Below are 21,231 nucleotides of genomic sequence, written 5' to 3' on the forward strand. Positions count from 1 at the left end.
GTCCGGCGGACGGGGGGGGTCCAGCTGCCCGCGCCCCGGCGCACGCTGGCCCTGGCCGCAGCGGGAGGGCATCAGCCGGCGGGCTCGGGGACGGGCCCCGCGGGAGCGGGGAGGGCTGCGGGCCGCGGTGCGGCTGCCCAGCAGGGAGGGGGCTGCCCCGCTCCCGCTCTATAATGCGGGGCCGCCTCGCCCCGCACGGCTCCGGCGGCGGTGACGGCCCGCGGGCGGCTCCGCCCCCGCCCCTCGGCCCGGGGACGCCCGAGGATTGAGGAAGGGCGGGAAGCCCGGCAGGCGGAGCGGCAGGAGGCGGAGGCGGGCCGGCAGCAGCGCTCCGCTCCGCTCCGCCCGGGCCGGCAGCGCCGTCAGGGCGAGCTCCGGTGCCGAGGGCGCAGGAAGGGGCCGAGCTGCCGGAGGTCCCCGCGGCGCCGGCGGCTCCCAGCGGCCCGGATTGTGCGGCTCGGCCCGCGCCGCGCGGGGCCGGCGGGGCTCGGCGCGGGAGAAGCGGCTGCAGCCGCCACCGTCCGTCCCTCGCTCCCTCGCCGGGTCCCCGGGATGGGCCTGCGGGAGCTGGCGGTGTGGCTGCTGGCGGCGGCGGGGCTGGTGCGCGGTGAGTGAACGCCGCGCCCCCGGGCAGCGCGGGCGGGAGCGCCGGGACCGCTGCCCCGGGCCCTCCGCGGCACGGCGGGTCCGGCCCCCGCCGCCGCCTCTCCCCAGGTCTGGGCGCTGCGGCGGGCGCTGCCTCTGTCCCGGGCGCTCGCCAGCGCCGGGAGCTGCCGGGAAGGGCCGCGGGGACGGGGGAGCGAACTCCGTCAAGGCGCTGGAACGGTACCGGCTGCTGGGCAGAGGCTGTGGCTCTCGGGGGGGCAGTTCAGGGCTAGGAAATAGGGGAGAGGAAAGTCCCTCTGGAGCGGGGACAGGGCGGGCTCGCACCCTGGGGACCTGTTCCTACCCGACCCAGATTACCTTTCATGCTGAGACCGCCTCTGTCCTCGGTCTGCTCTGCTCCATCCATGTGGACCCGCTCCCTCTCCCTCCGTAGAAAAACGGCAAAATAAAGACGATATATCCCTAGATTTGAGGTGTGAAAAAGGCCAGAAATCCCCGAATATTATCATGTGTGTTAATGTAGCGCCTATCATCTCTGCCAGGAATGCTGTGCCCCCACTTCATTCATAGCTGCATGAACAGAGAACAAAGCAGAAAGTACTTTCCCCAAAGAGTTCTCAATCTGAAGCTGTCTGAGGGCAGGAGTCAGTCTAACCTGTGGCCATTTTTCTCCCATTGTCTTGCTGATGCCCTCTGCTGTATCTGTGTTCTGCTTCTCTGGTTATAGCTATGCCAGGACAGGTGTCAAAACACACGTAATGTATTTCCTCTTCACCGCTTCTTGCTGATGGACCAAAGGGTACATAACTTGACAAAAGCATTATTAGCATTTAGAATTTATCACTCCTGGCCAGCCAAGAAATGATCAAAGAGGGAATCCCCCTTATAGGTTGGGATGAAAAGAGAGAGTGATACATTTGTGATAAGACTTTGTTGTAGTAACTAATGAACTGTATGAATTACAGTGACATTTTTCTGGGAATGCAGCAGGTAAAATAGATAAACAGTTATCTGATAGGAAAAGAGTGTATGTTCTAGCTTTACTTTCTGATATAGAATCCTAATTATTTCTCTATTTTTTCCTGTGCGTGAAGAGTCCCTGCAAGGAGAGTTCCAAAGGAAGCTTTACAAGGAGCTGCTGAAAAATTACAACCCTCTGGAGCGACCAGTTGCAAATGATTCCCAGCCACTCACCGTCTATTTCACTCTCAGCCTCATGCAGATCATGGATGTGGTAAGTCCGTAACCTTCTAGGAAATTATTTCTTTAAAGGGGTGGAATTTTTCTTCCTAGAATGGAGACTTGTGATAGCAAAAGAAGACTGCAAGATATAGGAAAGCACAAATAATTCAAGACATGACACCAAATTTTGACTGCCTTTTAAAAAAAGTAAACTTAAAAGTGAAGTTTGCCTCTTCCTTGGATCTCTTGTCAATATTTCCCAACCTTCTTAGCAGTATGAAATATTTAAAGTGAAGTTCAAACTGCATACTTTGCCTTTTGAATCCTTAACTGTACTTTGAACCAACAAGAAGTGTAGTCTGAGGTGTGGGGGGGTGGATCTACAAACCCAAAGTTCTCGATTTCTGGTGGTCACTAAAGAGCTGCTTATTTTTGGAGATGAATGGGGGGAGAGGAAGAGGGTGTCCTGGGCAAAATCCAAGTTATATTATTTCTTATTTAGACAAGATTGCTACATTTTATATGCCTAAATTTTAGCTGCTGTATTTGCAACTACAGTTGTTTGGTGTATCAATAGATACTCGTGCAGTGCTTGGGAGGCTTTTAAAATGCACTCTAGGATCTTCTGGGTTCAAATATAATTAATTTAAACATCACAGCGGCACAGAGTTCAAACTCTACATGTAAGTGGCTCTACAGTATTCATTTTTACCAAATTCAACTAGCTATGGCCACTAATAAAGAAGTTAATTACTTAAAACTAGTAGTTAGCCTCAAAATGCCACTCTTTTTCCATCAGATGCTTAAAGTTCAAGGCACAGTAAAATTAAACAAAAAAGAAAGATGGGATTATTCATGACAAGTGGCTTGCTTTCTGTCGCCTTACAAGCTGCCGTTTGCCAAAATCCAGACAGTGTTCATTTAGCATCTGAAGGTCAGCACAGAGAGATTTAGATGCTCATAGTTTCTATGCTCATTTTTGCAAGTTTTGGATGTATCAGTCCTAAGGTGAAAACTTAGGATGTGTATTTCCAGTATGATATTTAATATTTGCTAAAGTGAGAGTAGGCAGTTGTAATCAGTGAACTGTTTCAGTGTCAGTGCCACTAAAGCCAATAGGCAAAATATGTCAGTTCTAGCCTTGTCTACGGCAGTTGAGTTTTAATATATGGGATGCCAACGAGCAGAAGAGAAGCTACATGGAGTCATATATTCCTTGAATGACAGTGAGGGAAGAATATGTGTTATGCAGAGTGCAACAATTTCAACGGGTGCTGGCAGACTGAACTCGATGCAGACTGTGGCAGTACTGCACAAGCACCTGAGAGCTAGGAGAGGACAGCCAGGTATTACACCAAAACTTTGATGTGAGATAAAAGCCTGTACCACTGGGCTGATATAGCAGATGACATTAATATCCCACTAACTGTATGTGGGCATGCTTTTATTATTAATAATGTTTATTATTATGGGTGGGCTAGAGATTTTGAAAAAAAGGGATGTCCTCAAGTTGGACACTCTTCAGACACAAGTAGTAGGTGACTCCTGGCACAAAGAATCTGTCTAAACAGACAAATAAGCAAGAGTGCCTTTGGGACAATCAGAGACAACAGAAAAAGTGTAAAAGCGAGGAACATCACAAAAGGAATAAATGATACTGTGTTAATAAGGGATATATTAATTTCATGATTCGTCTTCTAATTGTATTCCTCTAAAATGTGTCAAGGTAACACAAAGAGGGGCATGCAAAGGGCAGTGGGAGACATGGGACAGGGCAGGTCAGAGGAATGTAAGAGAAGGAAGCTGAAGTGAAGAGAACGAAGGGCAGTGTGGGACAGGCAGTGCTTCAAAGGTCTGAATGCCTGAAGGTCCCTGCAGCTATTCTTGCTGGCTCACACCTTCATGGGTCTCTTGCCATGTACAGCAGGGAATGTGAAGGACGGGGCAGAAATAATCACTCAGGTCTCTTGGCCTTGTATCTTCTGTGTGACGGAGCTTTGGTCTATCTCCTCTTTCCAGTGCATCAGGCCCCTTAGTGGCTGCTACGAAGGCTGGAGCCTTCAGTTGTAGCTATGTATTTTGTGTATCTCTGGTTTTAGTTAGATTTACATCTTTGGTAGTAATAGGTCAGTATGGTCAGGAAAACTTAGCCAGTCTGTTCAAGGCCTGTTCAAACTGAGCACCTGACCAAAACTCCACATTTTAACTTATTTCTGCAGAACTCAACACAGTACAAGGTGCTTCAACTGAATCTTAAACCAGGCTTCAATAAAAACCCTTTCCAACCATGGGCTTAGTTTACAAGGCCTTTTTCTGTAGCTGCCTTCTGGGAGATGACCTCCTGCTGCAGAGTCTGCCTTCTCACAGCTACTGAGCAACTTTTGCTTTGGTACAGGACAGTACAGTCCCCTTCAAAGGGGTTTTGACAACTATTTTGTACAATTGCGTGTTCAGGAAACACTTCTCTAGTGCTGGGTTTATTTTGATAACCAGGATAAAAACCCTGATGCTGTGGGGTTTTTGTTGTTTGGTTGGTTTTGATACTGTTAGCACTACAGTACATACAATATATTTCAGAATTATTTCAGAACAGGAGAGCTCGAAAAAGCACTTTGATCCGAAATAAAACAGGGTTGTGAACAGACCAGTTTTCTCCCTAGCTTTTAGAAATTTCTGGTGTTATTCTATATAAACACATCTGTCCTGAATATGTTAGGCTAACTTGTTTTTAAGTATTAACCACCCTGGTAAAGGTTTATTGTGTGGCCAAACCCTCTCAGTGATGACACTGCTTACAGAAGCCTTCTTTATGTCGTTAAAAGCATTTCCTGAATAGAACAAGCTGAATGCCCACAAGACTTTTTCCTAATTAAAATTACATCTATACTATAAAGGTTTCCTTTGCATTTTTATGAGTTAATAGCGGGGTGCTCTTCTCCCCACACTCCTGACATGGCTATAACCATGTCCTTGACTACTGCGGGAACAGTTGGCTGTTGAAGATGCAAATGGCTAAAGGACAGGCGGCAGTCAACTTCACAGAGTTAAGTTTTTTCTGGAGTTGTCAAGTTTAATTAAAAACCATATAATCTGAAGGGCAAATATCTACAGATCACTAGACAGTCTTGGCTAATACGATTCAAAAGGGAGATTTTGATCCTATGTGCCTTTCAAAAAAATCCCTTCAGAATCAGTAAGAAGCCATAGTTTTTTGTACGGGCAGTTTAGTTACAGCTCCTTCTGCTTGCTATAAAATTGACTGCATTTCTTTCTCGGAGATCTGGGATTGACAGGCAAAGAAAGAAACCAACCATGAAGTAAATTAAGCTTCACACTATAAAATAAATGAGTTTTCTGAATTGTCAACAAGAAGCCAATGCTGGTGGGAATGACAGCTACTTGCAATAACAATTACTGGTTTAACAAGCTAGAAACAAAACATGTCACCATCATACTTTCCTGTAGTTTATATATTCACTTTAATGGTTTTTCAGCTGATACCAGCTGTATTGGGAGTTAGACCTATGCAGAGCAGATACGTCAAATCCCTGTCAGAGTAAGATTGAGCCAGGCTGCGTCCTGGCTGCTAGTACTCCTTACGTGAAGTCTCTTCCATTCCACTTTGACTTTGCTGATAGGAAAGGGGAGACAGTGTGTGAAACCTTTTGCACATACAGTGGTTATTTCCTACCTTACCTTTTTAGTTTTAACCCTTTCCTTCTAAAACTAGCAATTATTTCTACCCTGTGCTTGCAGATACGTTTTTCTTTTTATTGGTATTGCATGTTAATACGCATGCTAGTATCAGGACTACATAACAAGGGACCATAAGTGCCGATTGCCCCAATGTAATTTAATTCTCTATAAAATAGAGTTAATGAACTGTCTGTTGATAATGCAAAGTGGCACAGTAAATTACACAAAGTGTTGTTAAATGGGGAGGGAAAACAGTGGCAGCATGAGAAAAATGCAGTTTGGAGACACATGAATGAAGAGGAGAGCTAGGAAACTGGGGAGGGAGGTGTGGTGTGTGCTTGGAGGAAAAGTGGGAATGCATGGTAGACCTGAGAGCCAGCAAAGGAGTTTGGAAGAAAGGTGGAATTTAGGTGGAAGAGGATGGGGGGGCAAAATGGAAAGAAAAAGGTTTGAAAGGGGTGGACTTAAAAAAAGCTTCTGTGTCAAGTTAATAAGAATTTTCTAGAGAGAGATCCTAGGTATCTTTCAGTTTGCTTTATTCCTGTATTCCTTAATAGAAAAATCACTGCTCAAAAACCTTTGCAAAGCAATCTTTCAATTAAATCATCCTAAAGTGAAAACAAAGTGGAGACAGGCAACTGGCCAGAAGTGCTCTTCAAGGACATTTGAGTTACTATAACAACAGAAGATGGAAAAAGATGTTTCTTTTGCTCTTTAAAATTATTTATTTCAATTTTTTTGAAATTAGAAATGCCAAGCAATTTGACGAAAGAAATGAAAAATAACCTACTTCCACTCTGATTTGCTGAAATCTTGTTTCAAAACTCCTTGCAGTAAAGTAATGAATATTGAATGAATAGCCTGATAATAAACATCTCTCTGGATCTGAATCAGAAGATGTTTGGAAATATCAGACTTAAGAAAACAAAACAAAATTTAAGAATAAGCACAGAAGGAAAATCTCAACAGACAAATGCTAAGGGTATCTATATACCTTAGCAGCAGGGGAGGAAGAGGGGTTAATGGTCAGTCGGTCATGGTCATAGCTTTAGTACAACAATGTCAAAAAAATAAGGAGCATGGTGCAGAGAAGATACTTGTTTTTCTCTACATCTCACCTCATGGAAACCCCACCACCTGCACAAAAAGCTAGTCTTTGGCCTCTGCCTGTCTAATAACTTCGGTGCTGGCATGGAGTATGAACCTAACATGCTTAGGAAAAGCTTCCAGCATATGCATTTTTGAGAAACAGATTCTTGAAATATGCTGACATTATATAATTTCCACACTGGATAGAATTACAGCCACCACTTTTTAAACACTGTGTGGAGGCAAACACCTTCTAACGTTCTTATTTTCTCTTGTAACATCCACCCCAATAATAGCATCAGAGGAGAACATTCAGCTGCTACCTACTGGTTTAGAGTGAACACTAGGAATAGACACAGCAGCAGTGCTCTGCTGCATCCCATGGAGAATAGTGAATGGCACAGAAAAATGAACACAGTGATCACCAAGGTATGAATTTTGTGCCTAGCCTGACATTTTTACAATAGATGTATTTGTACCTACTGTAAGATAACACAGTTAAGAGAAATGTATCTGAGGGAATTCCATTCCCAAAAGTCAGAAGATGAAACCTTAGAAATTAATGCAAAATGATCATACATTTACACTGCAAATTACTGCTTAGAGACACAGGCATGAAGAACTGGAATACACTGAGATACGCAATGAGACTTCAAACTCAATTTTTACTGCTATATAAATGAGTAGAAGAATCCTATGGCCTTATTTTAGTTTGGAAGGGGCCTTCAGAGGTCATCTAGTCCACCTCCCTGCTCCATCTCCCTGTACCAGATGACATGTCAACACAGTTGAAAAGATCATCTTTGTTCCAAAACATTTGCAAACTAATTATATTTCAATAGACTAGATTCTGTAACATCAGAATCTTCCATATTATAATAACTGTTGAAATGTACAAGACAGTATTAAATAAAACTTTATCATAAAAATGCTAAAGTTAATACCAGAATTATTGCATTGGGATCAGACCAATGGCTTTCTGATACTAACTTTCATTAATATGTCGTCTTAGATTTTCTAAGGAATTTCAGCAATTTTACTCTGCAACTGTTGAAAAACACTACTGTGTTCTGGGGCTTTCTGGTTTGAGTCTAGAATTTATACTAGCTTTCTATGTGGAACTTGAGGCACCATTTTGTGAGTGTCCTGAGGTGATCTCAGCACTCTGCTGCTGAAAGAGATGATTTCGCTAACTTCTGGCTTCATGTTCCTACCCCTTTGCCTAGCACCAGTGCCTTTGGGACTGAGCAGTTAGCTGTATCCTTTTTTTAAGTAGTCGTTCTTCTAGATGACCTGTACTTACTTTGGATTTAGAGTAGTAGCTTAGACTGCTCACAAACCTCTACTTGTGGTTCTTCACTTAAAAATCTGCTATATATTTAGCAAAAAACCAAGCTAGTTCCATCTCTATCCAAGCCAAATTGCTAAACTTGGGAGAATGCTGGATCAATGCTATCTTAGCTTTTGACTTCTGTAGCAAGACTTATGGTGACAGACATTTTTGTGGGTATGAACATGTCCATTTTGGTCAACTCTGATCATTATTATTATTTTTTTCTATCAGAAGAATCAACATCTAATTATTTAAGAAAGTTGAATTTACTTACTTGTCTACATGAAATTCAAGTTCTTACTTATATTGCATAACACCATTTAGTCAGGAATCTTTCATGGTTCCTCCAGACATTTACTAGCTAATTAAATCATTTACTACACAACAGTTTTTGACTTATTTTCCAGTTTCTCCTGTTTCTTTTTTAAATTTCTAGTTAGGGGGAAAGAAAAGTGCTGAATAGTTTTTTGTATGTAGTGAGCAACAACAGAATCTCAAGAGAAATCCTGTTCCTTTAGGCTGTTCAGCTCACTTATGCAGACCAAAGGAAAAATGAAAGCATTCAAACTTTTTTATGTTTATCTGAACTCAGTCAAAGTTTGCTCATCCTACATTGCCCTTGGTTACTTGTATGACTTACGTTTATATATTCAAGGGCTTTCGTCCTTGTTTCGTTTTACACAGTGTAAGTGATACAGTTGACTTCAATGACTTCCACACAGTGCTTAGCAAAGCCTCTGCATAAGAATCTGTAACTCAGTATTTGCAATCAAATTCCCTGGACCCACTGGGCAAGATAGTGATGTGAAATATCTTGAAATTTTAAAAAGAAAATTATGCTGTCTTTCAAAGAAGCAGAACAGCATCTGTAAAGAAACAGCCTATAAAACAAACATCTCCCTAGCCAAAAAAAAAAAAAAAGAAAATAAAAAAGAAATTTAAGTCTGGAAAGATAACTAAAACAACCAAATCAAGAGGCTCATTGAGAGCTGAAGAAGCTCCTAAGCTGTTTATCAAACCTCAGCAGCCTTTTTGCCAACAATGGTTGTGGCAGAAGCTCATCAAATTTGCATTATTCTTTTAATTTTTAGCATCCGTTTGTGTACATCAGAAAAAGTCTCTCCAGGCTTTATTCTCCTCTCACTTTGCTACTTAGGAGAAACTATTTGCACTTTCATCTTGCAGCCATTTCCATTCTACCATGATTTATTCCCGAGTTTAGAAAACTGGAGCGGTGCTGGGATATGCTTTCCAATATTTCTAGTTAGTTTAATACCTATGAAAGTTACTGGATTATAACACAAGAGTATTCTGCTTCCCCATGAAATATGATCTTTTCAAGTAACAGTCTAAAATATTCTGATAATTGATCTATTTAAACAAGCAGACAACACCTCTCCCAACCCTACTATGGTGAGATACTGATACTCTGCGAGAAACTGCAACCTTATTTCTGTGATATTTTTCCATTTTTCCTGAGCTTCTACATATCTTTGGGCATTTTTGACTATTTCTTCCTTCAGCATATTTCTTTTACCTACTCTTCTTGAACAGTGTTGGATCTGGAAAGATATTTTAAACTCAGTCTATATTCTATAGGATGGAATGGGAAGCAATGAAATTCACACTACTTTAAGGCAGTTTGCAGGAAGGAAAAAAAGGACTGACTAAAGGCTATAAAAAAATCTCCTGGTAGTTAACTAGAGTTGACTGGAGGACATTAGAGATGCTAATTGTATGAGAAAATCAGAACTTCTGTTCTGCTTTCTGGTTCCCCAGGAGAGGTTTTCATAATTGTAATACAAATCAGTTGAGGTTTTTCTGTTTGTTTGGTTTTTAGTATGAGTAAAGCAAAGCAGTTTCTCTAACATTTTTCTCATCCTTTGTGATACAAATAATCAGCATGAATTATAAGAGCTTGGCACTTCATTTCTTTGTTTTCTAACTGCACTGGTATGGATGCCCCAGTAACTTAAAAAGTGAGTAGACATCTACTGGTATGACACTTGTGATGAAGAAGGTTTGCATCGTACTGTGAAAAGCATGATTAAGGTCCTAGAAAATGGATTCTGTTGTGACAGACTGCAGTAGAGCACAGGGACCAGAACATAAAGCTTTCACATCTTGCACAGGACCTCTTACTAGAACAACAGAATTTGCAAAGTCACATCAACTAGTAATTATTACTAGTCCTCAGTAATCAGCTAATAAAACAAAATTACAGCACAAGACATAATTCCTGGGATTCAGGTCTGGCTAGCTGATACTTGTTCTTATACAAAGCTTTTAATTCACAGAAGTTTGGGGACTGAAATGAATATACTCCCTGTAATATTCAGAATTGTTCCTCTTTTTCTTAAAGACTTTATACAGTTAAAATGACAATTGTTCTGTCATTTTAAGCACTAGACAATACATCATGTAACTACTCAATACACAAGTTCATATCCTTTGTTTTGACCAATATGGATCAGCTTGTTACAGTCTGGAAGTTTGTATGAAATGTTTGAAAGCCCTATATTTTTCTTTAGCAACATTCTTGTCCTCAGATAGCAGAGCTACACTGTTCTGTACTGGCTGAGGATCTGGCTCCATAAAGTACAACTATTAGACCAGCATTTTCAAACATTCTTTGCCTATTAAATTACTTCCCTGTTCCCAGGCTCCTCCTGGGAGACCTGCAGGCTCAGTCCCAGCCGTGGCACAAGCTGATGCACTCCCTGTGTGCTGTCTAGTCTCTGTGCTCATCTGCTGCGGGTTTTGTGCACACACAGACTAATTACATGCTCTATAAATCTGGTGCTTCTTGGGAAATCCTGTTTTACTGTGCAGATAAAGATGGGAGTTGACTTGGTTCTTCCTGGATTTGATTTGCCTCTGACTGCAGTGCCAACGCACACTGAGGAAGGAGTTCAAATGCAGGTGGTTGCCCCTGATGGACCCATTTCTTTTCTGGGAAGGCTTCTGAAAGTGCTGTGGGAAGATGCTGTGGGCGGGATGAATTATCTGGGGAAAAGCAACCCACACCTAACTACCACAGCCTCTGCCCCACTCCTGTAATGTGATCTGTGTGGGTTCACAAGTTGGTAGGAAAGGTGCTGCAGCAATTTCAGGTATGAGGGCAGGAAGTGGTGCTAAAGCAAGGCACCTAACCTCTAACACCATCCTTGGAGCACCTGTGTTACCAAAGGAGTTTGGGGACTAGATCAGATTACCAGCCATGGTTTAACATTTTTAAGTGGTAGTCCTGGTAAGATATGGCTCTTGAACAATCAGTTAGGTGGTATTCTGTTTCTGTTCTCTGTTTCATTTTAGGGCTGTATTCTCAGACCTGTGCAGCAGATGCAGTGCCTGTGCAGTTCTGAGAGAAAAGCACATACTATAAAAAGTTTTCAGTAATTTACAAATTTAATAGTGCTGACTGCAGTTGAACAAAGTATTGTCCACGGAGTGAAAGCAAACAGTTTTCTATCTATAAATGGTGTATTAACGTAGAAACATTCAAATGTTAATTGCTTCAAATTTAGATGATACAGATGTGAATTCTTCAGTTTCTCCTGAACTCCTCACCATGTTTGCCTGAATAGACTACTGAACAATCCAATCTAAATATACCTCTGAGTTACAAAAAAGGGAGGAAAAAAGGAAGACTCACAATAGGTTGGCAGCAGGGAGCATGTATGTACAAGTGCTTACATAGAAAAAAAAATCTTTTAAAACTGACTTAGAATTTTAATTCCTTAAATAATTTATTCTTAATGTGTTAACTAACTTATTTTGAATTTTTAATTTATTTAAAATGAAAATATTTATTTTCCAAGAATAACCTGAAGAAGCTTCAGATTTAACCTTCATTTATGCTTGCATGTTCATGCCTGTTATCTGAAACTAGAATTTGATTTGTAAAAGGAAAGGCTGTTAACACTGGCCTCAACACCACCAACACAAGAGCTGGCATGAAGCCGTATTGCTGCTTACTGGCAGCAACATAAGAATATGATATTTATCCAGTTCATTTTTCCAAAATCCTCTGGTAGTGATGTGAAGCTGTATTTGCATGGCCTATAATCATGTCTCCATATTACTTATATGATCCTCATAATGAAATAGCCTGAAGGGAAGATGATTGATAACCATGTGCAGAGTTGGTGGACCCATGCATATGTCGAGTTATACAGCACTACTACTTTGGACTTTTACTGGCTTGTTTTCTGTGTTCAGCCTTGAGTATTAACATATTTCTGTGGTTGGCATCCCCATAATTGCTCTCAATAACTACACAGTTGTGTTGGTTAAGTATTTGAGAGGAGAAGCAGGCCTTTCACCCACTACCACGGATGCTATTAAATGCAAGAATGAAGACAGAAAAAATAATGAGCACTGGTTAAGTTTGACTGAACCACTCACTGAACTCAAGAAATTCAAATAAGCATTTTAATGGGTTTTGGAGTACTCACTCCATCTCTGACCCCACCAGGCAGAAATGTTCTTTTCATAGGAGAGAGTTTGCTCTTTTGTGTTGCAGAAAACAGCAGCCTGAAGGACTGTGTAGGTGTGCTGACATTTCAGTCATGATGCTTGTTGCATTTGTGAAGAAAGAGACACACAGTTGATTTTCATCAATATATTCCTCTCAGCCAAGCTCATGATTTCTCAGTACCTTTGTCAGTGATTCTTTACAGGTATTAAAGAGAAGTGGGGACCATATGGATTTTTAGGGAAAGTTGAAAATGAAGACCCTGTAAAAGAGGACTCTCAAACCTGTCACACAGAGGATGTAGGGTAAGGAATAACTAGAATTTCTGTAATGCTGATTCATCCTCTCTTCCCGAGTTATTAATGTGTCTTTGTAATACTTCTGTGTCAAAAGCTGCAGAGACATTCAGCAGGATAAGCAATGTGTTTTGTACCATACCCTTCTCCAGGGAATTTTTTAATTGCCATGGTGATGTCTGTGCTGTATCCTAGATGGAACAAAGACCCCAAGACATTGAGAATAATGGATTATGTTACATAACATGAATTTTGGAGCTACTCTTTCTTGCTTAATTTGCCTACACTTGGAAAGATGGAGATAAGAGAGTATAGTTAGAGACACCGTCTGGGATGAGTAATGGCACTTTTCTAATTGGTTGTCAGAAGCTGGCTTTAACTATGTCCATTTGTAGTAGATAGAGCTATTCCTCAGGGTTGTGTCCTAGTCAGATGCCTCTATCTCTGTGGCTCTGGTGTCCCTCAGAGGTTCTGTGGTTTCAGCATGTGAACTGATGCTAAAACATGGAAAACATGCTCTGGTCAGGTGTGGAAATTTCTGTGGCTGTTATTCACAAAAATAGGATAGAAGAATGCCAGCAGCAGGCTGATGCTGGAGCTCTGTGCTCTGATCGCACAAAGGGAGAGGAAGGTTTGTGTTCAGCTCCTTGTTCTCCCATAACTTTCTCTTCTTGAAGAAATCACCTGCTCTCCTTCCACTTTAATTTGCTAAATATACATGCTATAACAGCACTTCCATATGACTTATGAACGTTTTGAGGAGAAAGACTTAATAAAAAGTCAAATAGGACTTAAAGTTTATTTGCAAGAATAAAAAGAGTCAAAGCTTTTGATATAATGCTGTCCTGGCATTACTGATCTATCCAGCTTAATGACCTGAACTTTCAACTTCTATGTTTTGCAGCTAACCTCTAGGCAAATAAATCAAGTTCGCAAGCTTTGATTCCCTCTTGTTCTAACACTGTGTAAGGAGTGGGGCTACAGGGGTTCTATTATTCCCTCTTAGCCTGTGGAATGGTTGGTAGTTCCCGGATCCCAGCGTGCACTCAGAGCTGGGATGCCTATCTGTGTCAGCCTGGCAATGATAATCAGCACCTAGAGCCCGGGTTTAATAGTAATTCAGGTTCAATCTTCTCAATGGGAGTCTGCCATGGAATACAATGGAATCAAGGAGTATTTGTAAATAAAGCAACAGAACACTGTTATTACTTTGCATGCTTGCAATAAATGCACTTTGAGCTCTATGCTATATTTAATAATTACACTGAGTGAAACCTACACTGAATCATGGGAATTCATAAAATAACTTGAAAAAAATTCATAAAATAACTTGAAAAAAATGCAACCTCCCCCTCTTGCTCTTCAAAAGTATTTTTTTCATGCAAGATGTGAAGTATGTTATTAGCTATGCTGTACTCTGCTCATTTCATACACCTGATCCCTGCTTGTCTTTGCAAAGATGAATGTGTTCAAATCGAAATACAATCTCTTGCTAACAATGATGTACTGAAAAAAAAAAAAGAAAAAAGACTGCTATTACAATTATGTCCCCATGGTAACAGAAATGGTACATCATGAGGCTCTTACATATATTTATAATCTCCACTTCTGTTCTGTGAAACTCGGGTGAAAACACATTTCAAGCCCACTGCCAGGACAAAGCCCTATTACAGTCAATGGCAAACACGACTGTCAGACCTTGTCAGAGTATATATGGAACAGAAACACATTCCCACATTTTAAGGAGGCTCCTCACGCAGATGCTGTGCCCAGAGTTAAGATGGCTCTTCTATGCTCTTTCTCCAGCAGCTTTTCTGTTGTGTGAGATTTGCATCCATCTGGGAAGACCTCTGTATGTTTTGAGCAAAATCTGACTTTCTTTTAAAGCAAGATAAAGTAGTTGTGGGGAGAATATATGCTTCTTGCAAAAGCATGTAAGATTACGTGGTGTGGAGAACCCAGTGGAGTTTTTCAGACTTACAAAATAGAGCACATGGAGCACAATTTAACACCCCCCCCTCCAACACAACAAAACAAACAACACCCCCCACCCCACCCCATCAGAATTTAATCTGAATTAAGGTAAGCAAAGCAATCAGACTCCTCATCTCACATTCCAAACTCAACCTTAACCCAGGTAAAATTCAAATTACATTTTTCTAATTTTTATTTTAAAGAAAAAATTAGATATTCAAAAGGCCAGAAATGAGCATCTACTTCTATCTCAGCAGCACAGAATGCTTTAGTAACATTTGAGCATTTTAACTCTAGAAACCTTTAAAATTTTCACAGAACTTTAGTTATAAGCAGAAGCATTCTTGTCTGCTGTATTCAGGTTTACTTCCTCACTCTTTTGTTTCTCTCCTTGTGTACCTGAACAGTGCGTGGTACAGGTGAACTCCAGGCTTCAATACCCATGCACACATACCTGAAAATCCCCGTTTTTGTAGACTTACACATAGGTAAAGTTCTACAGTCACTTAAGTCTGCATTGTAACTGTGGGTAAGCTCATAGCAAACCTTGTATTAAATACGGGCTGGCTCAAGTGTTAAACACAGACCAGAACTGTAGCTAGTCTAGTGCTCAGGGCATCTTTCCACCACTCACACCGGGAGATTTCTTTTCCTCTTCTCCCATTCCCTTCCTCCCAGCTGCTGCATGCCATTTCTCACCAGTGTTTCCCAGTGACTTGCAGACCACCCTACTGCAGTTTCCACTAAATGAAACCAGGAGCTCATCATAATGGGCCTCATCATGGCTAAAGCCTGTGCCCTGCATACCCTATCCCAGGGCCCCTCTGCACCCGACAGCAGATGCTTGTTTCCATTCGTGGTAACACTCTGCATTGTTGCTGCTCTGTTCCTCAGCCTGTCTCTTCAGCTTGCCCTTGTTACTACCTGCAAACATCTGGAACTAATGTCAGCAGATGTGGCAGTCTAAGTTACTACATGTTGAGCTGTATAACTGTGTGCAAGGACTGCACTCCTAAAGATCTTTACAGCAGTGCTGAAATCTGTAATGCTATGTAATAGTTTCATAGCAGTACTGAAAAGTATTCATTTGACACTTGCAGTTATTTGTAGACAGATACTCTTTTCCTTGTGTTTAATTGGCTGAAAATAATGTGCTTGTATGTTAGAAGGAAGATTTACAAAGTCAGTTTTATAAAGCATTTGTTGATCTTCTACTCATTTAATCACATTTAAAATAATTCAGTAAAAAAGCCCAGAAAAGATAATAAATAGTCTGAACAATTTAACATGTTCCTGATGGAAGGGACACTTGTACAAACTGTCAAGACAGGAAAATGCTCTACAAATACCAAGTATCATATGCCGTAAAAGCAATACCCAAAAGTTAGAACCAGTACACTGTAGCTGGCTAACTAAGTCCTGCTGGCACTGTTTTACTCCACAGGCCAGGTCATAAAAAGACCAGGCATTAACACATATATATGTAGGCCAGCCTGAATGTGCACATTTCAAAGGAAGATGACATAAGTAGATATTGCTTGGAAAAAAATCTTCCATATCTTGAATTTTAAACATTATACTCCGAGTAAGTAAACATGAAGATAGGTCATATTTTGAAGGTGAGAAGCTGCACAGAATTGGGAAGTCATAGCAAGACGAGGTCTTGGCTGTCACAGATTACTATCTGCTGAAGAGGGGTAGCTTGAGCTGGAATTTTTGCTTTATCCAGCATTATTTCTAATTAAGTGTGGCCCACTCCTTAATTTCTACAGTAGTTCTAGTAAATATGGCCAGACAGAGGAATCACTGTATTGTAGGTCATAGTTCTAAAACAAAACAAGAGCAAAAAATGGAATGAGAGTGCAGAGTCAGACCTTAATCCCACCTGTCTCATGCAGGAAACTTCACTGGATTAACAGTCACCATCTCCTACAAATGTTTATCATTTTGTTTTACAAAATTGAGCCTATATATGCAACAGTCATTAGCCCTTTCATAAGTCTTTCACAAGTACTCTTCAGCTGTGTTCTTCAGCTGTCCATTCTAGTGTGGGTTCTTGTTCAGCTCTGCTACACCGTTCACATGATGTGAAGAAGCTGATTTTTTAATTCAAACAGGAAACAGAGGAACTGTCACTGCATCCAGGATTGGTACTGCCACTCTGTCCTTCACGATTATGGAAAGTGCTTGGGACAGCAGGTTGTGTTGGGAATATACCAAAGATTTGCCCTGCATTGTTCCTGACTACAGATTTAGGGGGCTTCAGTAGACTTTACTCACTGTATCACAAATTAAAGCAGGGGCTGGGCGGAGAGTGAGAAGGGGGTGTCCCTACAGAAGAACTCTGTTTCCCATATAACTCTTAGTATTTCAGTTGGTCACTGAATAGCCATTTATTGCCTTGGTCTTCTTTGAATTTACAGTTCAAAGACAGCCTTTTAAAAAAATAAAAACAGATAGTGACAGCAATCTGTGCCAGTCTGTGTTATCTCCACCAACAAAACTCCACTTTCCCCAGTCAGGAGCAATTCTACAGAGCAGTTCTCTATTTTAAAGTTCTTCAGCATGCAGAGTATGAAGAGCAATTCATATGCCATCCATCACAAATCTAATAGACCTAAGAGCTCAATAGAAAAGAAGGTTTCTTTTCAAATTTCACTCTAGCTACTCACATTTTGGTTTGCCTTAAGATTTTAATTATTTGATTAAAAAAACCTAGAAGCAATTGAAGATCAAGAAGCACACTAAGGAAGACATTTTCAGGCTGGATTTCAGAGATTTAACTGCAAAACTCACCTAAATGCTACAGGAGATGTTTAGCTAAATGCTGAGCACAGCTGTAATACCTTATCCCTAAAGGTCTGAAACAGCCAGAGAGAGTCTGAGTTGGAAGGTGAGAAAGTCCAAGTCAGATACCATCCTAGCAGTGAAGGTACCTCAGGGCTGAATTTGGCTTTGAAGTGGAAAGTGGAATAGAAGAAAGGGTGATGTCCTAAATGCCTTCAACTTTCTCTAAGGTCACTAGCATGCAGTGGCTGAGTATAAAATAGTGAAGACCAACTTTCAGGAGGTTTTTAGCACCAACAGAATCAGGGCAAATTAGCAGCTGACGTAAAGGGAGCTGGCCTACGGCAAGCACAAGCCCAAGGCCAAGTCATGCAGAATTGGCACACCATACTGACTGGGCTGTGTAGTAAGACACATCATCTTAAACTCTGAACTGTTTAAACAGTTTGCAACAGTTGCTGTAATTTTGAAGGAGTGTTGCTTAAAGCAATAGGCTGTACCGCTACAAGATTAATTCACAGATTTCTGAGCTCTGTTTTTATATAAAAATGTCACTGATACGGCAAAAGTCAGAACACCAAATATAAATGTGTGTTTAAGTTTGAAGTGATCTCAAGAAAAATGCAGTTAAACAGTGAAAATTTATATTTTCCACTTCTGACTTTTTCTTGAACCATTTTGAACTTTTTGCATCTGTTTTCAGGAAATCAGAAACATTCTGTGCCCTGTTCCTGGTGTTGAGCCTCACATGCTGGATCATGGAATGTTATTATTTATGCATTGGTAATGTGTGTTTTTATGGCATTTTCTGCATAATCAGAAATATGTGCTGTAAGATGAATCAAAAACATTTTACTATGATAACAAGTTGTATTGCTGACAACCGGAGAAGTGAATGGTAGTTGCACTAACCTATTCCTTTCATGGTGTTCAGATCTCTTGTGGTGTTCTTGTGGTGTTCAAATCTCTTTCATCTAACAAATCCTGTAGCCTGCCTTTTTCTTCATCTTTATGTTGACTAAAAAAACCTGTTTCACATTGCCAGCTCTCCATGTATCTTTTTATTTCTATGCAAAACCCCCAAACATTCCTTAATTCCATCCAAATTTGCATTTTAATTAATATTGCCTTTTGGCAGGTGCAGTGTAGGTGATGCCTTAGGCTTCAGGGACAATGAATGTGGACCCATTATGGGGCAGCCTGACTCTGCACTCTCTAGTACATTCTTCAAGATCAAGACTTGCTGCAGCTACAGCCCCCGCCTATGGATGACTAGATGTAGTCCTTGGCAAGCAACTGCAGTTTTCATTTCAGTGTCCTTGCAGAAGCATCAGGCTGGCTCTTTTAAGTAACTGATTTTTACCCTCACCCCTGAGATAGCACAATTCAATTTTGCTTGCACAACTAAGAAGCCTTGAGCCACTTCTAATACAAAAGTTTAGCATTAACCTTGGCACATGGGAGAGGATAATTGCAAGAGCTGAGTTAGCTTATAAAGAATGCGAGGTTTTCAGATGGGCTCTAGATGGGTGAGGCTGGACCCCATGCTGCTCTGGCCTCTCCTGGAGGTTGGCCACACAAGGTGCGATGGGCAGGAATGGAGAAGTCCAGCCCCTCCACTACTCACCAGAAGTCTTGAGGAGCTCAGATTCATCTTGTCACTATAACTGCCTAAAGTATGACAATAGCATCAATCTTTTGGCAACTGACCACTTTATGAGTGCTTAACTCACCCTCTAGCCTGTTCTCTCTGAGAATTCAGGCTTTATCGCTTCTTGTGATGTTTAATGACACTCAGTGCATTACCCTAAAAAGGAAGAGGAAGAAAACTCCAAGCTGTGCAAAGCAAAGATTAAACAGCGTTGTAAATGATGGGAGGGAAAAAACATCATTCGGTGCTAGTAATTTGACACTGTGGATCAGAAGATGTTGAGAATGTTTAATGAGCAAGTGCTGAGACGATGTAATAAGACCTAATGAACTGATTAACCTGCTGGTTTCAGTAGGATGACATTCAAACAAACAAAAGTGAAAATCTATATAGGGAGTGCCTGATGTGTCTTACTTGCTGCCAGCCCATTTTTAACTTCAGACTACAATTATTAACTTTAGTCTTGCTACAAAGTACCAATCAGGAACCTAGCATTATTGCTATAACAGGGATGTCTTTAAATGTTTTTACAAACTCTTTTATTAAAGTTCATAATAATTGAAGCCCAGTTCAAACAGGCATTACCTTTTCTGTAATTTGGTGAGATTCAACCATGTAAAAATAAAGAATTTGGATTTGAAATTCAAGAATTACAGCTAATAGATTTTAGTCAGGACATCACTTTGTGCAAGTCTTCTGGGAAGTACATGTTTCTTTCTAGGTGCTGCATGTCACTGTTGCATGGCAGTCTACAGGCATGCAGGCTTATTTTACTCCCTTTTCCCCTTTTTGCTGTGTAGCTTTTCTAGTGTGGTTAATAGATGTGCTGACATCCATTTGGAAGTCAGCAGATAATGTACCTTACAAAGTTTGTAATGTCCAGGCTAATAATGCTCTTTCCAAAGCATAGTCAAATTTCCATCTATTCTTTTACGTATTCTGTTGAACACAGGGTAAGGGAAGGATAATGTGAGAATCTGATACTGTGTTTTCAAAGGTGATCAGTCTGTTAGACTGTTTAAATTGAAAAGACAAGACAAAACCAAAGCTAGGAAGTGGAGTAATGGACAGTGCAATTCCTTCTGAAAACTTCCACAAACTGTTACCTCTACCTTCAAAAATGAATGAAGGACCATTCAGGTCTTCCTGATGTCGGCTACTTTCCCTTCAATAACTACACTTCTGTAAAATAATGTGATAAGCAGTCCAGTAGCAATTTGCCATCTGCCCTCACAGATCATGACTACAGTTGTGAATCAAGTAGACCGAAGTAGCCTCCCGCCCACCCCCACTGTGCTAATGAAACCTAACTCTTCGTTAGCTGTGCGACTTCGACAGTACGGGCTGAACAGCAAGTAAGCGAAAGTAGCTGGTATGGGAGAAAACCACACCAATCCAAACACCATGATATAGTTTCTGGTCTCATTCTCTGACTAATTTTGCCAGCACCTCAGAATATATTGTGAAGTCCTTTTTCTTTGCTCATTTCTAGTAGAAGGGGTTTGTAACAGGAGCTGCCTTGCTTTCATGTTCAACACTTCTTCTGTAAGTGTATGTTTATAAAATATTGCAAAGTAACAAAACCTGGTGAAATCCTATGAAGTGTGTGAAGCCCACCCGTCACTTTATGGGGAAATACTGCACAACTCTGATGAATAATACTGTTATTGCAGTTTGCTGTAAAGCTTTTAAAACAGTGTAAAAAAAACTCTCCGGGTTGGGAGAAACCCTGCAGGATATCTCCTGCCCCACCTTTCACCAGTTTCACTTGGGACCACAGAGATGGACAAACCCTCTAAAATCAGAATCTTTCCTCTAGTGATGGTTGGGTCAATCCAGTAATGACTAAAATGTGACTAAAAGCCATTTGCTCCAACAAACATTAGGAAAAAACCACCACTACAAACCAAGCTTCAGCATGCAGCAAAGTTTTTATAGCTGAGGAGCAATGATGAGATTTATGATTCAAACACTGATGGAACCTTAAATATAGTGATCCAAGTGGGAGTTTGTTCAAATATACTTTTTCAGGCTCTAAATGCTTAAAATAACAGAAAGAAACACCAGGAAAGCAGCACGGGCCATCTTCATATAGGGCTTGTCTTCACTGTACAAGTTACTTTTGAGTCAGTACTCTCAG

The 21,231-nt window shown here is 41.0% G+C and overlaps 1 protein-coding gene across 3 annotated transcripts in view; it reads left to right on the forward strand.

Moving 5' to 3' along the window:
- The first annotated feature begins 250 nt into the window (after positions 1-250).
- LOC141965571 (neuronal acetylcholine receptor subunit alpha-7) overlaps positions 251-21,231 on the forward strand; it is a 45,393-nt gene continuing 24,412 nt past the window's right edge. Inside the window, exons 1-2 of one of the 3 annotated variants that reach the window (XM_074917339.1) lie at positions 251-607; positions 1,701-1,840. In XM_074917339.1, coding sequence (XP_074773440.1) covers positions 553-607; positions 1,701-1,840 — 195 coding nt within the window. In that variant the 5' untranslated portion in view covers positions 251-552. Of the gene's footprint in view, positions 608-1,700; positions 1,841-12,606; positions 12,689-20,595; positions 20,637-21,231 lie in introns of those variants that run through there. The other 2 variants (XM_074917341.1, XM_074917340.1) reach the window with 2 other exon arrangements.

Source organism: Athene noctua, chromosome 13, assembly GCF_965140245.1.
Source record: "Athene noctua chromosome 13, bAthNoc1.hap1.1, whole genome shotgun sequence".
In the NCBI taxonomy this organism is placed as follows: Eukaryota; Metazoa; Chordata; class Aves; order Strigiformes; family Strigidae; genus Athene; species Athene noctua.